General features: G+C 45.8%; 1 protein-coding gene across 1 annotated transcript in view; it reads left to right on the forward strand.

Moving 5' to 3' along the window:
• Window positions 1-21,823, forward strand: part of Inpp5a (inositol polyphosphate-5-phosphatase, 40kDa) — a gene marked incomplete at its 5' end in the record, with an annotated part of 236,330 nt that overhangs the window by 170,799 nt on the left and 43,708 nt on the right. Inside the window, 3 exon segments of the mRNA XM_005402047.2 lie at window positions 6,345-6,397; window positions 8,265-8,384; window positions 21,641-21,725. Coding sequence (XP_005402104.1) covers window positions 6,345-6,397; window positions 8,265-8,384; window positions 21,641-21,725 — 258 coding nt within the window.

Consider the following 21,823-nt stretch of genomic DNA (forward strand, 5'->3'; position numbering starts at 1 on the left):
CCAGCTTTCTCCTCCCATCTCTGTCAGCATGAGGAGCCTAGGCTGGAGGCCTCTGCTTTGCTCTGCCACTGTTTGGAGGGAGGGTGCTCTGGCCTCAGCCCCTGTTGGTCAATGCTCTGTCCCCTTGTGGCACTGGCAGAGTGAGGCATGGTTTGAAGGCAGTGTGTGAGGAGCCGTCTCTCTCCCACAGGAAAGCAGCCCTGGGCTGGGTCCCTGGCCTTCCTGCATTCAGCAGAGCTGGCTTCACAGCCATATTGTCAAGTCTGCTGGCAGAGGAAAAAATCCACTTATGGAAGTGTAAACACACAGAAAGGCCACGGGTGTCTGGGTGGACATATCTTGATTTGGAAAGTAGTGAGAGGCTATCAACAGCCTGCTGGTCCCTGATCAGACCCTGTAGCAGTGTGTGCCTAGACCTGCTGGGTGCATTAAGTGTTCCTGGGTTCATTGTATGGGAATCCATCTCAGAAAACCCTGTCTTTGCCTGTATGGCATGTATTATGCAAATGGATTCACACATTTCCTTTCATTCTTGTAATTAATAGAAGAAAAATTCCATTTTAAAAACCACAAACTTTTAACATTCTGTCAGCAATATTGTGCTTTTTAACATGCAGACCTTCACAAAGTGTGTTATGCTCTGGAGTGTAGGAATGCCGAGTCTCCCAGCCTTGAGCCTTGCCCAGGAACCAGCTTTGGCCAGAGCCACAGCAGCCCTGAATGGGCTTGACTCCCTGTGCCTTCCTGCCAGCCTGTGCTATATTCTAGCACATTTTAGGGGAGGGAATTAGTTTAAGACTGATTTCTCTTTCTTTTATTACCATCACTTAAGGATAATCTAAATGTAATTACTGTGATGGAGGCATAATGCAATTCCAAATAATTACAGCCCACTGCATCTAAAACTAACAAAACTTTCTCTGTTGATTTATGAGTGCTTTTGGCTTGGTATGAATTTCAAATGACGCCTCTGGGAGCAACACTCCGGATAATGTGAGGCCATTTTTAAAAAGCAGATTTGTGTAGTCGATCGAGGCGAGTCATTTTTTTCCTCTTGCCCGTAGTGAGAAATTGGTTGTTACCATAGATCACAGACCCTGCCGTGAGTTCCTATGAAAGATGAATTAATTCCACTAATGCTCTGAGTGGGCTTTTCATGGCAGGGCTGCATGGTGATAACCTCCCTGCAGCTCCTCTTTTCTCCACTGCGATTTATGCTGTCTTTTAGTAGATGAAACTGCCTGTATTTGCAATCCATCTGCTGGTTCAAGGAACCCTATTAACAGGGGACCTGAGCAGAGACTGCGCATGGTGAGTGAGAGATGTGCTACCCACTGCCCCGCCTCGATATGGTTTTCATTTCTGCAGTGATGGCTCCTCCAAGAGCAGAGCCACACCAGATCTGAGGTGTGGCCACCCAAGGAGTGTGGAGTTGCCACCATCTTTGGTCTAGGAGTCCACAAATGAAGGTTTCAAAAGGTGGTCAGTGACCAGAAAGTTCTGTAACATGATCAGAATGGAAGAGACCCATCAACCATTTGAGAAGCCTTGCCCATACATGTTCTGCTTCTGTTTGCAGTGGACCAAGCAACAGCATCTATGTTTGGTGATGCCTTGGGCCTTCCATGAGGCCCAAGTGCGTGGGCTTATGGTGGACCAGTTTTTGTGTGTAGCACTTTCAGTCATACATGCTGTACCTGAGTACATGACTTGCATTTGTGTATGCATCTGAGTGTATGTATGTATGTATGTAGGAATGTATGTATTCATATATCTGCCCAGGTGTGTGTTTGTGTATGCATGTGTTTGTGTGAGTGTACATGTGCGTGTTTGTGAGTACACCTGTGTATTTGGATATGTTGTGGGTGTGTGTGTATTGTGAGGAGGAGGTATTTGGGGAGGCAACACTGAGGAACAGTTTGTCAAAAAGGCACCTACACTCTGTGATGACTTGGGGGTAGTGGGTAGTACACATTACTTTGAGCCATCTCACCCTAATGCTGATCCCAAGTGTTCAGGCTCAGCTAGAAGAGGGAAGTAAGTGGTCAGAGGAACTGTGGCCCTGGAGTTAGGGAAGTAGATTCTAGTTTTGTTCCTTTTTCCAAGGAGCTGGTAGTCTTAAAAAGTTCAGTCTTTGGACCCTCAAGTACTCCCTGATGAAATGAGGGCAAAGCTGTGTTGACTGTCTTCTGGGTTGCTGAAGAGTACATGGGGATGCTGTGGATGAGGCTGACTCTCATGTGGGCTCTGGAAGGCCAGTGCTAGGTCCCATCCCAGAACCAAGGACACGTGGCAGACTATAGGCTATGAGAATGTTGGAATATCATGGTGTGTTAGCTTTTTGTCACTGCAACAAAATACCTGAGAAAACAAAGGAGGAAAATGTCATGGTTTCAGTCCATGATGGGTCAGTTCCATTACTTTTAGGCTTGTGGCAAAGAAGAAACTTCATGGTGGAAAGTGTGCTGGTAGGAAGCTGCTTACGTATGGCAGCCAGGAAGCGAGAGGGTGAGATAGCCTGATAGTAAGAGCTAGGGACAGCAGGTATAGTAAGTCCCCGACTGATGAATGAGTTCCATTCTGGGGGAATGTTCGTAAATCGGAGTCATTCATAATCTGACAAGTGAGTCTTACAGAGTATACTTGTGAATCTTATACACTTTACACTTGTGGAAGTTCACAATTTGAATGTTCATAAGTTGGGAACATGCTATAGTTCTGCGTGTCATGTCATTGTATAGGCCTGAGCATAGCGAGGGGTACTGGCTAAATGAGCAGAGTTAGCTCATGTAATGCTGGTGAGGCAGAACAGGAGAAAACGGGTCTAGTCATGTGTATGTCCACACTGGGAGGTGCACGTGGGGACCCTCTGACCCACTGACCCTCTGACCCTCTGCTCAGTTTTTTTATAGACCCAACATTGCTCTGAAAATTAAAGTCTGTTATTATTATTATTATTTTTTAAGTCTACTTAGGCCTGGGATACTGGAAGTAAGAGGAGCAAAATCAGCTTTGAAAGGAAGAAGGCCAGATCTACCTGTGGGCCCCATGAGTGCCTCCTTGAGTACCTTGTGTTGCCAGGGAACCAGGGCCCCAGATTCCATGTGGTGTTTGTTTGGTGCAACCAGAACATTGCAAGGTGGAAAATAAAAATAAAATCAGAGCAAGATATAAAAAAATAGCCTATAGGGGATGGAGGGTATTGCCCAGTGGTAGAGTGCTAACCTAGTATGCACAAGGCCCTGGGTTCAACCCTCAGCACTAAAAACAATAATAACAGCAACAAAACAGCCCCATAGAAACACAGTCATGAAAAAAAACAGAATAGGTTATAAAACCAGAGAGAGGACCAGTGAATCAGAAGATATTATTAAGGAATTCATCTAGAACATAACCAAGAAAGGTGAAGATTTTTGTTCAGTTATTAAAATTTTTATACCAAGGATAGTTAAAAGATTAAAAGATTTGTTCAGTTGTTTATATTTTTATACCAAGGATAGTTAAAAGTGGGGCTTCCATTATCTACACCCAGAGCTGTGATAAACCCATTGAGAGGCTCCCATATTCATCCAAAAAAAACTCCAGAAGGAAACAATAAGGAGCAATGTTAGAAAAGATAGGGGAAGTTTTTCCCAAATTAAAGCATTGAGTTTTCATGCTGAGCATACCTGGGGTCCAAAGCAAGACATGTAAGAATAAATCTATAAATCAAAGGACTGACAAATAGAGCTGTTATGATACTGCTTACTAACAAGGGTGGATGACAGACGCCAAGAGAATGATTCAGGGTGCTGCTGGAGAAGGTTGGTGACTGGCCAGCAACTGAGTTACCAGCATGGAGGTGGTTTACCCTTCCATTCTTGGGCGTGAGTGAGAGGACATGGAGGGCAGGAGAAGGAGCACCTATTCCTAGAGTCCTAACACCTAGAGTCTGGGAGGATGTGGTTGGAGAATGAGGAGGACAGAGGGGCTGCAAAGGCCCTTGGCGGCATCAAGTGCTGCTGAGATTGTGCATATGGAGGCATGGAGAGCTTGAAGGCATCATTTTGAGCAGTGTGTTAGAATTAGGAACCAAACTGCTTTTGAGGGTTGAATGGGAATAAAAGAAATTGGAGCTGTCTCAGGATTTTTTTTGTTTTTGTTTTGTTTTTTGTTGTTGCTGAGACAAGATACTGGACACTGAAAGATAAAGGAGGAAAAATTTAGTGCAGCTCACAGTTTGTAGAGGTTTCAGTCTATAGTTGGCTGGCTCCAAGACAGGGCAGCATTGCAGAGGGGTATCACAGAAGAGAAACAGTTCATGATGCTATAACAGCAGCAGCAGCAGCAGCAACAACAAGCGTGCCTTCTCTCTTTCCTTTTATATACCATCCAGGCTATAAGCCTATTGATTAGTGCCACCCGTACCTATAGTGGGGCTTCCATTATCCATACCCAGAACTGTGATAAACCCGTTTAGTTATTACATACCCTTAATCCCAGTATTACACACCCTAAATCCATCCACCTCTGGAAAGTCCTGTTTATGAGCTCATGAGGCTTTGTGGGGACATGTACATACAAACACTAACAGGAACTATGTATGATACTTGGATAGCTCTTACCCAAGAAGTGTGGTTATAAGGGAAAGTAGAAGAGGATCCATGGTTAAGAGTGTTGTGGGACCAAGGGGAGAGTTTTGTTTTTTAACCAGCAAATTATTTCCATTAAATAAAGAAGTAAGTCAACAAAATTGCCTGATGCTTATTTCTCTGGAATAATGTAGGGAACACATTTCACCAGCTCTTAACTCTGAATTCACAAGCGGTCACTTCTGCAGCAGACAACCCAGGCACAGTGGAGGAAATGCAATCTTTGCCTTTCACCTCTGTCTTTCCTTGAGATGCTATGTGAACCTCAAGGCTCATTTCTCCTCCCTCCTATCTCCCCAAGTCAGCTGCACCAAGGCATTGGACTATAACTGGGACCAATGCTGATGGCACCCCATGCTGATTGGGCTGGCATTCGAGGAGGCAGAGAGAATAATCCTCTGCTTCTAGAGTGTTTGTTTACATGGGGCTTGTGAACTGGGGATGTAGAAGGGGCTCCTTCTTTTGGACAGAATACCCATTCCCAAAGCTGGTTAGGCTATGAGGCAGCCCAGTGCTGCATGGCTATTTAAATTAAAATTAATTAAGATAAGTAGAAGTTAAGGTTCAGTTTTAAGTCACACACTGGGTCCTCAGCATTTGGGTCCAGAACTTTCATCACATCACAGAAGCCAGGTTTCTACCTGCTGCCTTGCTGCGTGAGCATGAGCAGATACTGGCCAGTGATTTAGGGAAAGGACATATGGGCCATGTAGTCCTACATGTGGCAGAGCTGTGGACAAGGTCTTTCTTGCCCAGTTTCTCACATATCTTTCGCCTTCCTACTATTCTGTGCTATCTCTTGCCATTTTCCCCTCACTTCAGGACTAACATGAAGAGAGTAAGGGAAATCAGTGACTATTCTCTCAGACTCTATTGTTTGGATGGGGGAGAGAATGTGGGGCAGAAGCCAAGAGCAGCTTTCTGTAGTCTGCCCCTTCCCTGTTAGCAGGTGTCTTAGAAGAACACTAGGCTGGGAAGTTCAGCAGCAGCAGGGATTTATTCCTTATGGTTTCATAGACTGCAAAGTCCAAGGTCCAGGTGCCAGCAGGTTCAGTATATGGTGAGGTCTGTGTCCTCTTCCCAGATGGTCCCTTATGTTGTGTCCTCCTAGGGGATGAATGTTGTGTCCCCGCATGGTAGAAGGGATTGAAAGAGGCAAAAGAGAGCAGACTGTCTTTGTCAAGCCCTTTTATAAGGGCTTTAGCCATTCAGGAGGGAGGAGCCCTGGTGATATAATTACATCTCTGAGGCTAGAGCCGTTACAGTAGCAGTTGAATTTCAACGTGGATTTGTGGGACACATTCAGACCATAGCACACACACACTTCTTGAGACTGCCTGCACATGAATAAATACCTCAGTCCCATAGGCAAAGGTTGTGCTCTGTGGTAGTGTTGGGGAGAGGTGTATATGGGCTCACTAAGAAGGGGTTTTGGTGACAGTTCATACTGTCCCTCTTCAGACCTCTCACTGTCATTCTCTTGGTCAAGCCAGCTTACTGGCCATCAGAATTCCTAGTGAAACAACTGTCTCTGACTTTTCACCTGTGTGGTAACTGCACATTTCAGTTCATTTTAGCAGAGTACTTTAAACACCAAGTTTAAAGGTGGTTTTTCTATTTGGGGAAACATCTTGTGTGCACTCTGAGTGCAGCTGAACCACATAGCCCATAGCTTCTCTTTGTAGTGCTTACTGTGTGATCTTTGTTTTTCAGTGCAAGTGGTCAAGAAAAGGCTTCATCAGGACAAGGTGGTGCATTGCTGACTGGTATGTATGTTATGTACATGGAACTGATTGAGGCCAGAGGACATGAGATATGGCTTCATAACTGTCAGAGTACTTTTTACCTTTTTGTGGTGTTTTTTACAACTGTTATGTTGCAAATGTCTCATCAAAAGCTGTACTGATTTTCAGTGGGGACTCTTGCTGCACAACTTCTGTCCATTGCACCTTGACCTTTTTTGTTTGTGGATGATGCCACATCACACAGAGTGTTGTTACCCATTCCTTGTAAGTCAGAGGTCTGGGTGCTCAGCACAAATGGAGACATGGTAGAAAGCCTCTGGTTCCTTAATAAGCATGAGTTTTTTTGTGCCAGAGCCTGCTGAATGAGCACTCTGTCAGGGAGGCTCCTAGTAGTCCCCGGCTGCAAAGTTAAATGGTGTGAAGATGATCCAGAAGTCTGTGTTGATCAAGACTCTGAGCACAAAGTAGGGCTCATCTCCACTGTGTTGTATTGGCCTGCTTTCTGCAGGTGAATGTTCCCAGAAGCAATGCCCCTTTTCTGGTGAAAAGAAACTGCAGGAACCTGTTTCTGCCTTCCTACTGTGGTTTCCATTTGGCCTCCTCACCTGTCCTCCAGGTGCTAGAATCCTACCTGAGGTTTTGTTTTTATTTCCCTCCCAGAGATTTTCTAAAGCCTCATTGCCTGAGGATCTTCTAAGACAGACCACCCTCAATTTTCAGCTTCAGAGAACAAACATTAACTAGGCCATGGTTTTTGTGGCTCAGCTATGGGTCTGGACCAAATCTCATGGGCTGCTCGCCCCTGCGACCTTCTAAGTCCAGATGAAGCTCTTCTGAGCTTGTCCATGGGTAATGATGGAAGAACACAGCTCTTTCCCATGTGGTCTGCCTGTAGCTGCTCAAGAATTAAGTCCAGAGTGTGGGGGGAAGAAAGAGGGAGGCAGAGGGACCCCAGTGCAGAGCCACAGTACCTTGTGACCTAGTCTAGGAAGTGACTGACCACTATGGCTGCTTTTTGCTTTTAGTCTCAGATACCAACCTGCTAGACTGTTGAGAGAGGTACCTGGGGCATGGCACCTAGAGCTGGGGTCATCAGGCTTATGGGCAGTGGCTACTATAGGTTGGAAGAAGGGAATGCAAACTTGTAGCCCTCAATTTTTGTATTTATTGCTGAAATACCCTTGTGTTGCATGGGATGTAATGTGGCAGTGAGCACTTTAGGGACAGTGCTAGGACCTCACCTAGTGAAATGGACACATCCACTGACCAGCTGAGGATGACAAAAGGCTGTCCGTATTGTGGGAAAGACTGACCTGACCCAGATTTGGGCCTCACCAAGTCCATGTGCATGGAGAGGCTCAGTAGGGCAACTGAGGACCTTTCTTGAGGTATTGCTCAGAGGCTTCTTCTGGCATATGAAATGAATATAGTCTGCCTTCCTGTTTTGGTGCTAATCCAGTGTTTGGGGCTCCTTGACAGTGGTACAGTGGGCACGCTTTGGCAGCATGGGCTGTTGGGAGCTAAGGTTGAGGGAGATGTGTATCTCCCTTCTAACAGTTTAGCCTACAGACTGCTGAGAGTCTTGCAATCCTCTGCAAGTCCTTTTCTTTAAAGAAAAATAGCTGTTCTTTTACCTGGCCAGAGTACCTGCATTTGTAAGGATTTATTGAAGACCTAACTGAATATCTCATGTCCTCTGGCCTCAGAGGAAGCCATGCTGTTGCCTGGAATAGCTGAGGACAGGTGTCCCAGGGTGGTGGTGGCTCTGCCACCAAGGAGACTGAAGCTAGTGCATGTTGTCCTGTGGCAGAGGGAGGGAACTGCCCTGCTCAGGGCAGCTGGAGGACTCTGACCCATAGTCACCTGGTTCTTTCTTTCTTGGTTGCAGTGCCTTTGACTTGGTGAATATCCACCTTTTCCATGACGCGTCCAACTTAGTGGCCTGGGAGACAAGCCCCTCGGTGTACTCGGGCGTCCGGCACAAGGCCCTGGGCTACGTGCTTGACAGGTAGGTGCTGCCATGTCCCAACCAATTACGAACACAGTTGCAGCTATTTTGTGAGGTTGTTTCCCTGATTTGTTTTTTCTTATTTGCTAGTGGCCCTTGGGAATGCTGACCCATTAAGGCTGCAGAATCCCCAGCCCCTGTCCACTTACCAGAGCAATCCCTCAGCAGGTGGGCTGGACACATGTCACTTTCCTTTCCTTTTTCCTTTCCCCTTTCCTTTTTCCTTTCCTTTCCTTCTACATTTGTAGAAAGATGAGTAGCACTATGAAGAGATATGATAGAAGCTAAGTTCTATCTCTAAGGGAGATATGATAGAAGATATGATAGAAGAGACATGATAGAAGCTAAGTTCTGTCTCAAAGGGAGACCTCTCAGAATGATGACAGCTGCCTCTGGCTGTAGGCTTAAAAATGGGGACTCCCTGAGGTTCTGCTGGCCATGGACAGTATCTTTCTCACAGCTCTGGCCTTGTTCAGTGACTCCTGGGATGTTGGGCTTGGGGTCAAGCACCTTAGAGCAGTGCCCAGCAGCAGGGCAGAATCAGCTCAGGGAGACTATATTACCCAGCCCTATACAGCACCACTTCTGTCCTGGGGCTGTCTTTTGCTGTGCACCCAACCAGGCTTTGTTTCCTGGGGATGGGTTGCGGGCCTTGAGGAAGGGATAAGTGGCTTCAGTGACCACCAGGGTAGGGGATGTTCCACTTTCTATTTGACTCCCAACTGCCCTGCCTTTTCCCACCTGAATACACCAGGCCCCTGCCTCTGTATTTGACATCTGTGATGTCACAGATGACCTTGGACAGGGTCAGAGCTGATGGGGTATCATCTGGGAAGATAGGTGCCCTGATTAATAAAAAAGTCTCATCTTGGGATCAGCATTCCTTCTGACTTGCAGGTGGACCTTTCACTGAAGCTCAGCCCAGAAGCCGGGTATAGGTTTATTCTCTGTTCATTCTACATGGTATTCAAGTCAAACTCTTTCCTCCTAGTACCCCTGTGGTCAAAATGACAGAGAACGATAAACTTTGGTTTATAGCAGCCACTGGCCACAGGCCTAAGATAGGTGTTTCTGCCCCAGAGTAGTTTCTGCCTTCACCTAAGAACCATGCTGTCTCTTTGGGGACCTCACGCAACCCCCATGTCCCAAAATGAGGAGCACCACATTATGCATCTAAGGCAGCCTGAGGGACCTCATGCTTCTCTGCCATATCCACTGTTCCTCAGCTCTTCTCTAGCCTCTCCCTCAGCCTCTGACCTCTTGTTCTGAGGTCCCAGCCTTTCTCCTGCCTGCGCTTGCCTTCTTCTGGGCTTTGTCCCGCCACAATCACAGAGCACCTCTTGTCTATCTCCTTGAAGAATGAAATGATCAAAAGCATGAGTATTGTGCTGAGTAGAGGACCATGCCATTCGCAAGCCACCATGCTTCCCTAGAGGTGGTCATACTGCTATCTGTGGCCCCAAGGGCTGAGGCCCTGAAGAATGCATCAAGGGATGGACCTAGAGTAGAAGAAAAGTTGGGGTGGGTGCAGGATGCTCTTTGAGTCTCTGGGAGGCTTCTTGGAAATTTCCAATCAGAGGGAGAATAGTCCACCTAGAAGGGTGGTTGGAGTTACCTGTCACCCAGTAATATATGGCATATTATATCGAGCACCATCAGACACTCTTGAGGGTAAGGCTGGGGAGAACCCAAGAGAGGAGACCCTGAGAACCAGGCACATTTCCTCCTCAGCAGTAATGGTGACCTAAGGGGGATGTCCTGAGAGGTTTCTGACGTCGAGTGGGGTTAGAAAGGACTTCCTGGGGAAGTCCCTGTGCAAGCATATGGACTGAGAGCCTTTCTCCTGTACTCACGACCATGATACGTACATGTATGTGTTGCGTGTGAATACAGATGGGCATGTGTATGGGTGTGAATATGTGAGGGGTGCATGTTTATGTGTGTGTGTATGCCTGCGCTTGTGGGCTCATACAGGGTCTCATGTAAGTGTGTGTCTTACTTTTCTTGTTGCTGAGACAGAGTACGCAGCACCCAAAGTTAAAGGAAGAAAGGTTTATTTGGCTTATAGTTTGTAGAGGTTTTGGTCTATAATTGGCTGGCTCTAAAGCAGGATGGCACATGGCAGAGAGGCAACAGTTTATGGCGGTGGAGGACAAGAAAAGCAACAGCATCTTTCTGCCCCTTACATCTTATCTAGACTGCTGGGATTAGGGTGGTGCTAAACCAATCAGTGGACTGATTAGTAATCACTCACCCTCCCTTAATCTCAGCACCACACACTGTCAGTATAGCCACCTCTGAAAAGCCTGTCCCCCTGACTGCGTGAGGCTTTGGAGGAACATCTAGATACAAACCATAACAGTGTGCATCCATGTGTATATGTGTCATGACTCAGCCATCTGGACCTTCCCTTTCTCCAGCCCCTTGTCCTCTGGTTGCAGTGTAATGAGCTGGGCCTGTGTGGGCCTTGTGCCCATGGCTTTGCATTCCTCTTAGATGGTGCTCTGCACGGGGAGGTGGAGCTGGGTTCCGTCCTTGCACTGTCGTTAGCCAGGAGTGTGGCTGTCCATTAACTCTGGGGAGCATGCTTTCCTGCCTGGGAGAGGAAGGTCACCTCAGGGTCCTGTGGTCTAGTCCCTTTCCCTTACTGATCACTCCCAGCCTCTGCCTCCAGCATAAAGTGGTGCCTTCGTGCTGCTGGTATCTACTGAGTCCTTGCCAAAAAAAACATGTATGTCACTGGCACTAAGGGCCCAACCCTCACCTCCATACACAGTCATGTCCTCTTTAGCTTGGACTGACACTGAGCCCAGAAGCAGACCTGAGTCCACAGTCTGAACTCACTCGACCCAATGTGGGGCATAGCACTGACAGGTAGCTGTGGGGACTCAGGTGCTTTTTCCCAGTGATATAACCAATGGCTGCCAATGCCTGTGTCCCCACTTGGCCCAAGAGTCTGGGTATACCCTTTCTATTTCCTGTGCTTTACCCACACCTGCTCTGGAGTACCCTAGTTAGGCGCTATAGTAGCAGCTGCCTACTTGCTCTAAGAGTGGAAAACTGGCTAATACTGTCCCAAGCTAGTCCAAATCCTCAGGGCTGTCACCCAGCTAACAGCACCAGGTGGACTGTTATGTCTCTGTTTATCCAGGGTGGGGTCCCTGAGCCCTTTCTTCTAGCATCTTCCTCAGCTGGGCCATGGGCTTCTGGACCACCCTCAGGACAGTGAATCAGCAGCTCGGGAGGCAAGGACTTCACAGCACAATTGAATATGGATTTTCCTTTCCACCTGATTCTTTGCTTCATGGCACTGATGGTTTTGGGGACCTCCCAGAAATCTGGGACCCAAGAGAGATCTACTGTCCACTTGGTGTTGATCACCATGGTCAGGTTGTCAGTGTAGTAAGGCAATAAAATGTGTCATTGCCCCACATTGCCATGCCTCCACAGCTTCCAGAAAAGCAGCCTTGGGCTTTTGGGCCACTTTTCTATGTCTTTGCATTCCCATGAATGGCTTCTGTGGCGAGCTCAGCGAGCCGCAGATCCGGACCTCCACTGTGCAGGGCTGGGCTGCCATGCACAAAGGGGGGCTCTGTAGGAGTGGTGAATAATGGGCTACCCTTTCATCAGTGCTGCTAACCTTTTGGCAGCCACCAGCAGACTGCATTCTGCTATGCTGATTGGGGAGGACAATGCCGTTCTGGCCCTTTGAATGGACACTGCCACCAACAGTGCTGCATTCACAGCAGCACTGGGAACCGTGGTGCACATTGTCTGCTGGGCTTTGCTGAGCTGCAGGAGACAGTGAGAAGGCTTCTGATGAGAAGGCTGCCTTCTGGTTTAATCTCTCTGTACAGCCTACAGGTCCCCATATCCATGTGATCTGCAGGATCAGAAAGTATCACACCTGGGGTGGAGGCAGCTGTGCATCCCTATCCCTAAGAACTGGGAATGACCCTGTTAAAACCAAAAGTCACCTGGCACTCTTTGAAGCTTTTCTATAAAATCAGTTTATTCCAAAAAAACAAAATGTTCTTTTTTTAAAAAGTTGAGAGATAAACTGCAAGTTATATGCTCTAGCAGCCACAGTAGTGAGTAGTGATATAGGAACTGCACAAACAGGGTGCCTCACAACAGAGACACATGGTACCCAATGCTCAGGAACACAGCTGGTAAAGATCTGTCCTTCAGTTCAGCTTGACTTCAGCCACTAAAAAGGATTGATGTTTGAGATATCAAACATTACTATTTCAATGTTGATCATGTATATCCAGTGTGTACTTTAGGATTTCTTACCACAAATAAATGTATTTTTGTGTACAATGGAAGCTATCAGAGATATCTGTGGCAGAGCCTGGGGATCTTAGACAATCTTTACACAGGCAAAGGCCTGGACACACTTGCATTTCTGTAGGAGATGCCACCACTCATCTGTGCGGTGGCATTCTGTCCCTCTCCCAACACTGAGATCAGCTTTTTAGGGCACCTGGAGCTACTAAGCCAGAACCCCACACTGGCCTTCCTGAGACATCCATTGCGGAAATGTCCTGATATCTTTGAATCTGTGAAGTGTGATTTTTTCCACAAGTGACAGGACTCTTCTCTGTCCCCTTTGAAATGTGGCCTGGCTAGTTCAACAGAGACATTTTTACATTAGAACTGTGAAATCTTGGCATAAAGCACTCCTCTGTCCCCCCATTATTTTCTCACAAACATAGTCCATTGTCACAGCACTGAAGTTAATTTGATCAACATTGGGACATTTAACTTTTATGTCCAGTCAAAAGAGTTGTTTCATGCTCATTTTGGGCATTCAAAGGAAATGATTGCCAGAAAAATAATGTTCCTGTGAACAATTCAGAGCAATTAGTTCCCAGGGAGAGGTGGTGTGACGCCGGCCGCCACACAGCTCCTCTTTGTCGTTTTATGGACGGTCATCAGTCAGCTGTCAGCCAAGTCAAAGACCCTCCAATCTAAATGTTTCTCTTTAGGCTGTTCCCAGAATTTGCCTCACTGTTCAGCAAGCAAAAGAAAAGCTGCTGCGTCTCTAGGCAAAGGCAAGCTCTGTGCTAAGGATCTAGGCCACCCCAGCACACTGATGTGGCACTCAGAGCTGCTTCTTGTACCTTTATTTACCGCCTGCTGCCTTGAAGAAGAGTTGTAGGTATTCTGTGAGTTCTGTACATACCCAGTGAGACTTCCTTCAGACCGGGAGGGCCCGAGGCACGTGCTATCTCTCTGGGGCTCACCATGCTGTCACAGAATCCCTGCTGCAACTAAGACTGTCCAGCCCACAGGCTAGTGCCCCTCTGCTGTCCTGGCTGCATTCAAGTCAAAGTCCCTGGGCCTGTTCCAGTGTTTCCAGTGGCATCCATCAGGAACATGCCTAATTAGGACACATCAAGTCCAGTTGCTATCCTAGCAAGATGAGTTTGTTTTGCCTATGTCTCAGATAGATTGTTGAAATTTGTGATATTTCCTTATTTTACTGAAGATAAGTATCTAGAAAGTGTGGAAGCTGTGATAATGAAAAGCCATGCACCTCCATTCAGCAGTGTTATAAGTATATTTTTCTCTTTTTGCCCTTTTGTGAAGCAATAAGGCATATGGATACCACCAACACTCCCTGTCTGTCCTGAGTCCTTTGCCTGGTCCCTCCCACCAATGCCACTTGGATTTGGTGCCTATGGTTCCTCTACATGTTTCTGTGTGTGTGTCACACAGTCATGCACATTTCTGCAGTGTTATGCATTAACATGGAGGTATATATTCATGTTTTCCTCAGTGTGCATATAGTTTGTTTTTATAAAAGTAAGCAACTACAAGTGATGTTTTGAGCGTTGCCTGAATGGCATCCTCCTGCACACCTTGATCTGCAGTGCTTTCCTGGCTTTAGTGTCAGTGTAGCTCTGGTAACTTCACCTCAGCTGCTCCTTTGTGGGGACCCCCTCTCTCTCTTGTTCAGAGACCTTTGTGGGGATTCTCATAATTTTACCAAATCTACATCCAGCCAGTTTTGGGGGAAGCAGGGCAGAGTTGAGCATTATTTCAGTTGCTTGCGGGTGTCTAAGGTTTGAGGACTGCTCCACTCCTGGAGATCCTGACTCTGTTTTGTTTGTCAGATGCCAGCACAATAAAGCAGCCACAAAGGCTTAGGCACTTATATGTGTCCTCGTGAATTTTGTGGCTCATGTTGGTATTTGAGTGGAGTCTGACAAGCTGGTTCTCAGTGTAAGAAAAAGCACTTTGAGTATACTAATACTACATTTAGAAAACAAGTAGAAATGGTAACTGCTACAAGAGCCCAGTGAGGCCTCCAACTGGGTTATGCACAGGTGGTCCCACAGCTCTGCAGCAGTGTGTCAGAGTGGGATACAGGCCTGTCAGGGAGCCTGGGCCTGGGAAAATTGGAAGGACTGGAGTGATGATGAGCCTGAGATGTTCCAGGTGTATAATAGATGCCTAGCACATCATGGGTATGTGAATCAACCAGTCTGTATCCAGAAGAAATAACTTCAGTTTGAAAATTCCACCTAATTTTATCCTTTTGCTAGAGAGCTAGAAAAGTAAGTGGGAACTAAGTTATGGAGAGCCTTGGCTAACAGCTTAGAGTCTAGATCAAGGTATTTTCAACTTACTCCCTCTCTCTATTGTGCCTTTGTCTACATTTAGTGCCCTGGAAATGGATGCTCTCTAGTCAATCCTGGCTGCCACAGCAAAATATCACAGACTAGTGGCTTAAAATTTCTCATAATTCTAGAGGCTTAAGTCCACACTGAGGGCAGCAGAGGCCTGTGGATGCTGTGTCTTCATGTGGTTGAAAAAGCAAGCACTCTGGTGCCTCTTGTCTTCTGAGGATACCAGTTCTTGGAGTCAGGGCCTATCCTCAGTCACCTCCATTCCTTTGAAGGCCCCATCTAGTGACGTGGGGAAGGACTCCAAATATAAATTTAATTTGACTGATACAGTTCAACCCATAGCAGAGCCTTGCAATATCCTCCTAGCAATTTACTGAGTTCAGGCCACAGCCAGTTAAGACAGGAGGTGACATAAGCAGCAGCCCATGTGGACAAAGGCTAGGGAAAGAGTAGCATTTATAGTTAATGCCTCATTCACTGAAACTTCACTCAGACCAAATATCTGACCATGTTCTGGTACTGAAGGCTGTTGGTGTGTTGTATTGTATACTTAGCCTCAGTGACATCTCCAGGCACTTTCCATATAAATGCTATGGGTTGTGCATCTCCTACTATGACTGAGATCATGGCAGTAATGAGCCAAGAAGGCACTGCTGGCTCGAATCTCAGGGGGCAGGATGGGTGGCACTTGCCCTGCCATAGCAAGTGGATGTGGGCCTGGGGTGGCCCAGTCACACAAGGCCACTGAGTTTGGGAAAACAGGCATTTCCTGAGCCATAATGGCTCACAGCGGAGGGTAGTTAGCCTGGGAGCATCCCTGGCTTGCTGGGGTGGATAAGTCAGGCAGACAAGGAGGTACCAAGACAGGAGGAAGCCCATGTGGGGAGGACATTGCATTGGGAGCCAGTCAAAGGGTGTATTAGTTGTTGGGACTTTACCTGAGCTCCTGCTGGGCCACTACAAGACATGCCTGGCATTTTTGCTGACCTGACGCTGAGTCAGCTTCTTGTTCTTCTCTTCTGCCTCAGCTATGTCAGGCAAATAGGTGGATCATGAGGGCTGTGCGGCAGGGATCCCTGCTGGGATCTCTGTGGAGGCAGAAAGAGGAATGAAGTTAAGGAAAATTTCACACTGGTCATTACTTACATTTAGTTGAAGGGGACTTTATTTAAAATGGCTTAAACATATGTGATAAATTGGTTGATTAGATAATTTAAGATTAAGAGAAATTTTCAAGCAATTTATTAGTCTAAAATATTTTTGATAATTTTAGCAATTTTATATTGTAGGTATTTTTGCTGACAATTTAAAAGTGAACCTGTGACATGATCTCTCCTATAGCCAAGAAGCAAACCAACTTTAGTCAATCTCTGTATGCAAACTCTACATTTAAAAGTATAGTACAAAGATCTTAGCATCATGTCTAAAGGAAAACCAACTTCCTAGCATGTTGGAATTACTGGAGAAAACATGACTGACCAAGGCACCTCCAAACCACTTCAGCTCCTTGGGATAAAATTTAAAACAAACAAACACAAAAAACCTAGTTGTATGAAAATCTGTTCTTTTGATGGCCCCAGTAGGACTGTTCACAGGTGCTCTTTGGAGCCTGCCCTGGCCACAGAGCCTTGAGGCACCTGGAAGCTCCACTTAGGGTTCCCACTTACATGGTAGGGAGGAGAGAAGTGACTGGTGGAAGTATTGCAATTCTTGGATTATCTATGATTCTTCTCTGGAAGTCTTGAGTCTGTTGCATCATGAGTTACAGTATTTTCCAGAAACAGGTGGACAAGGCCCTGACCAAGTGGGGAAGAGCTAGAACTTCCCCCAACAAGGCTGTCACATCCTGGAATCACCTGTCAAGCCAAGAGATACCATTTCTAGGCCTAAAAAATTGATCTTTATGGCTCTTATTGTAATTCTCTTTTTGAATTAGGCACATGATATTGATGTGGGCCTAGTTTTTAATCATAATAGCTACTGACAAGGTAATTAATTTTAAAACAACTCTTTTTTTTCCCCCACTGGTCCAAATGGCACTATATTGAAATTAAAAGTGAGTGCTGTGAGGGCTGTGGGCCTGGCACTCAGGCAATTGCCTCTGCTGGTGACAGCCCCTTCATCTTGCGGCTTGCCACATGACCTTCAGAGATGGGTGTTGTTATTAATTGGCTTAGGCTATTATATCAAAAAGAGCAGGGCAAGGAAGCATGATAAAAGTTTAGGTTTTTAATGATAATCTCACAGGAATCCAGATGTGCCTGTGTCACTTTACAGAGTCATTTCAGGCCCATGCACATATCCTGGAAGACCTGTGGACAGGAATGACCCAGGAGACAGCATTTTCACTCTCTTTAAGCACTAAACAATTTTCTGTTTATGTCAGCTGCAGTCTGAAATTTGTTTCTTTTTTTTAAGAGTTTACCTCAGAATGGATTCTACCATTTAATTAAGCAAGTGTTAGCTAGTCTACCATCAGAATACTGTCCCTTCACATTTTGTTGTGGCCTTTGTTTCCTTCCCATCAAAAGTCAGTACTGTCCATTGAGTTTGCCATCTATGCCATGTAATGAACCACAAGCCCCCCGCCCTGACTCTCATTCATGAGCATGAACTATGCTTGTCCCCAGGGGAATTGCTTTGGTGTCCTATTACTGTGCTCTCCCTGGTGTTCTTACTTACGCCGAGCATGGCTGTGCCTGACTTCATGCCCCTCTCTCTTGTGGGTACCACCCTCCTCCCACAGAAGCCTCAGTGTATCCTCAGCCAGATGGTGGTGGCAACCAAAGCAGCTTTGCCAGTTAGTGATCACAGAAAAATGTCAAGAGCTCCCATTTCTAGCACAGAACGTGAGGTGGTCTTAACACATTATATTAGGAGAGATGTAAAACAAAGATTTAACCTAAGTGTTTTTGGCCCAAGAACTAATTAGGAATTAGTACATGTTTGCACTTTTCCCTGCTTTGTCCATGGACCCTTTGGGGCCATTCCCACTGATGAGAGTATGTGTGAGTAGGGAAGGACACTGGCTGAGAGGTGTGCATAAGCACATGCCTGTACAGTGTGGCACTTTTGAAGTGTATCCCCATTACTGCAGTCACTTGAAAAGTTTAAATCAACTGTAGTATTCACCAATATCAAGTGAAATATAAATACAGGAAGAAAAATCAAATTTTATCTAAAAAGTTGTTATTGTTTGCAACATTGGTGTTTTCTAAGGGTTATGAGAGTTGAGTGCTTTTTGATAGGCAGACACCAATAAATTATAATAACATAAAATATACGGCTGCTCTACATTGCTTCTGCCCAGAAGTGTGAAGTACTCTTCTTTCCATTCATCCCTGCAGCTAGCAAAACAAAACAACTAGAAGTTTGCTTTTTCTCTAAAAATTGGGGGCAAGGTACAGAAAGAGAAGAGAGAAAATTCCTTTGAGTGGAGTTCAGCTGATGGGTTTCTGGGAGGAGGGGTTCACAGATAATGCACGGCTGTCGGATGGGCAGCACTGACCCTGACTGGCCACAGACCTGGCAGGTGCCAGGTCTCCAATCCCATTTCTGAATTCCCCGGGATCTGCCAGTGCTCACTGTGTAAAAAATCTTATAAACACAGCAGCATGCTCTCACCCATAGTGAGTAACAGAGAAATAGCTTGCTAGAGGGCACTACTGCCCAGGTACCCACCCAGCTCTGTCACTGTTGCTTTGTAAAGACTCTCAGGAGGAGGCTGCAGAGGGAAAAGGGGAGTCTCAAAAGGATAAGGCTAGGCACATCCACAAGGAGCCAGTGCCCACTGTCACCAGGATTCTGTGTCCTCAAGACATCAGTACCTACCTTTGTTCCTGACTATATCTTCACCACTGGGCTTTATTTTCCAGTCAGCATCATGGGCTGGGGATAGTACTGCTGGTTTTGGTTTTTGTTTTGTCTTTTAAGAATAATGCGACAGAATCCAGTGGTGGTTTCTCTGCTGCCTCTGGGCTTAGGGTGGGCTCATGACAGAATCACCAGATTTGGGAACTCTGAAGGCTATGTCCTCCTTAGCTGCTGTAGTCTGGGACTCATGAAAGCAAAGCACATCGCCATCTTCTCTGGATGAGGACTGAGCAGGAAAACTATGAAGCTCATGGACCAGGTTTCTAGACAGGCTGCAATCTTGCTAAAGCCTGGCACAGGTTCTCTGGAGTGTTTTGTTGTTTTTTTTTTTTTTCTTCTAAAGATGTTTAATAATAGAGTAAAATATTTTTCTGGGTTTAGGTGCATTCCTAGTGATAGACTGAGTCAGGTCAGGGTAGGTCCCACTCTCTTCACTTTCACCTAGAGGCCCCAAGTGAGGAGGAAGGAGAAGGAGAGGAGTCATCTCAAACCCTCAAATCCAGTACCAGCGTCTTCATTCCTGAGCAGCATTTCCTGCACAAAGTGTTGAATTTTAAAACAAGTAGGTGAAATTACTGGCAACATATAATATTAATAATAATCTATTAAAATTGACCTTTTTAATGTTTAAATTGGAAGCTATTTTAATTAAGACAGGAATTTTTGTGTAAGTTAGCAAAAAATACAACCATATGCAAGAAAAGAGCTGAGATTGTATTAGAGGAATTGTCAACAAAAAAGGTTTCCCTATAAAATGTAATATAAATTAACAGCATAAAAGAATGGATAAGATCTGCAGAAGCAAGTATTTTCAGAAGGACCCATGCTGTCTTAGGAGTTGTGGGTATGACACTCAGTGAAGAAGCAGGCTGAATGTTTAATAAGTGATGCAGATCAATTGATCCTCCTCAGGAAAGTAGATAAGAGATCCCTGCTTGCATTGTGACTCCAGGTGGATCATACACTTCCCTGACAGCCACAGGGAAACACTGATACACGTTACTTTGTGGAAATTACAACTTCTGTCTGGCAGAGGCTGCCTGAGCAGAGAGAGAAGACCAGCTGCAGACTGGCAAGAAGGTTTCCATGTCTACCACAGATGAGGATCACTACCAAGAATTGCAGGGAAGACTCTGAGATTCAGAGAGAAAAGTACAGAGAACCAAGTAGAAAATAGAGTGTGTGTGAATTCATAAAAACAAGGGAAATGCAAAGTTCAGAGACGTGCTAAAAGATGTTCATACTCACTGTAACTGAGGGCATGAAAGTTGAGAGTCAGCATCCTTTCCAGTCCTAGAGTTCAGTAAGATCAGAGGAGTAGACTGCTCAGCGCTCCCTGGGGCCTGCTCTAAGGTCCCAGTCGGGGAATAGAGCGGTTTGGCAGTGGCCTGTGGCAGTGACTGCTTCCAGTGCTTCACAGTGACCTCTTTCTTCCAACCCTGGTGGGATGGACTCGCTTCAGCACCTCACTGCATCACACCTTGTAAACCTGAAAACCAGGAGATGGGCAGTACACTTTTCCTTTTTTTTTCCTCAAGCTAATGGATCAAGCTGGAAAATACCTAGTCCATGATTATTGGTCATCATTCTCTCCATCCCTCTGGCCCCATAGCATAGCTCCCTGACCGCGGCTGCACATATGCATGGCACCTGAGCTGCAGCCTCTGACCCCCATTGGTGCTTACTGGCCCACTAGTATAGACAGCAGTATACATTGAGCTTTTGATTGAGAAATTGTCATTGACTTTGTCTGCCTGGCTAATAGTAGAGTTTATTTTTAAAAACAGCAACCTGTCTCTTGCTTTACCCTGGGCTTTTTATAGCAGATGATATGAATGAGGCCAGAGTGGCTGATGAAATCTGGGGCCTTGACAGCCTAACTTCTTCTACCTTTGCATAGACAGCCACTGATGTCTTGTTAGCAAATTCCATGTTGCAAGTGTCCTTGTTTTACTTTCAGATAAAAAAAAAAATGAGTATTTACTTTGCCTCAAAAGCAGGGGAGTTTGTTGATTGTGTAGCGGCCGTTGTCAGGTAAGTGGGAGATTCATGCTACGTCTATAAAAGAAGTTGCTTCACACCATTACTACCAAATGTTTCCTTGTGTTTGCTGTCTTCAGTGGAAAAGTCTTCATGAAATGGTTTATGATTGATGAATATGTAGAAAACTCTTCCAATAGGGCATTGTCTAGCTAATACATACATACCGTATAGGTAGTTCATTGCTTTATAACTTGGAAATGTCCAAGTGAGATGATGTATAAACATTCCAAGGTGAGCTTCTGTCTCAGTGGAAAAAGGAGCCAAGCTGGGGGTGACAGAAGGTGGTGCACATGCAAGACTTACTCCTGCCTGTTGGCATGGACAAACCCTCCACCTGTTTTTGGTTTTTCTTAACATTATTTCTCAGTCATTTCTGTCCCAGCATCTGCTTTTTTGTCAGTGCTGCTTCCTTCCTCTGAACTTGGTTTTAGTGTTGTCCTACCCAGTTGCTGAGGTGGAATTGGGCACTGCTTGATGACCATGTGTAGTCAGTAGCCTCCATGCTAGGTTTGGGTGATCAGTAGGGATTCCCTTCAGCAAAGTTGAAAGTGGGTCATGGGGAATGTGGAAGACAGGTGTGGCTGGTCCGCGTGTGGGGCCTTTGGTATCTGGTCATTTGGAGCCGGGGATATAGCTCAGTGGCAAAAATGCCTGCCTGGTACCTGGTCATTTAGTGACCTCTAACTCCTTCTTTCCTTCCAGAATTATTGATCAGCGATTTGAGAAAGTTTGCTACTTTGTCTTTGGTGATTTCAACTTCCGCCTGGATTCCAAGTCTGTTGTAGAGGTAGGCACACAGCTTCCTCCTTACAGCCTGGTACTATGCTTCCTTTTATTATTTAGTATTGAAAAAATAGTGCAAAGAATGGTGTTCATTTTTTTTTT

Source organism: Chinchilla lanigera, unplaced genomic scaffold (genome assembly GCF_000276665.1).
Source record: "Chinchilla lanigera isolate Chin_1 unplaced genomic scaffold, ChiLan1.0 scaffold00076, whole genome shotgun sequence".
In the NCBI taxonomy this organism is placed as follows: Eukaryota; Metazoa; Chordata; class Mammalia; order Rodentia; family Chinchillidae; genus Chinchilla; species Chinchilla lanigera.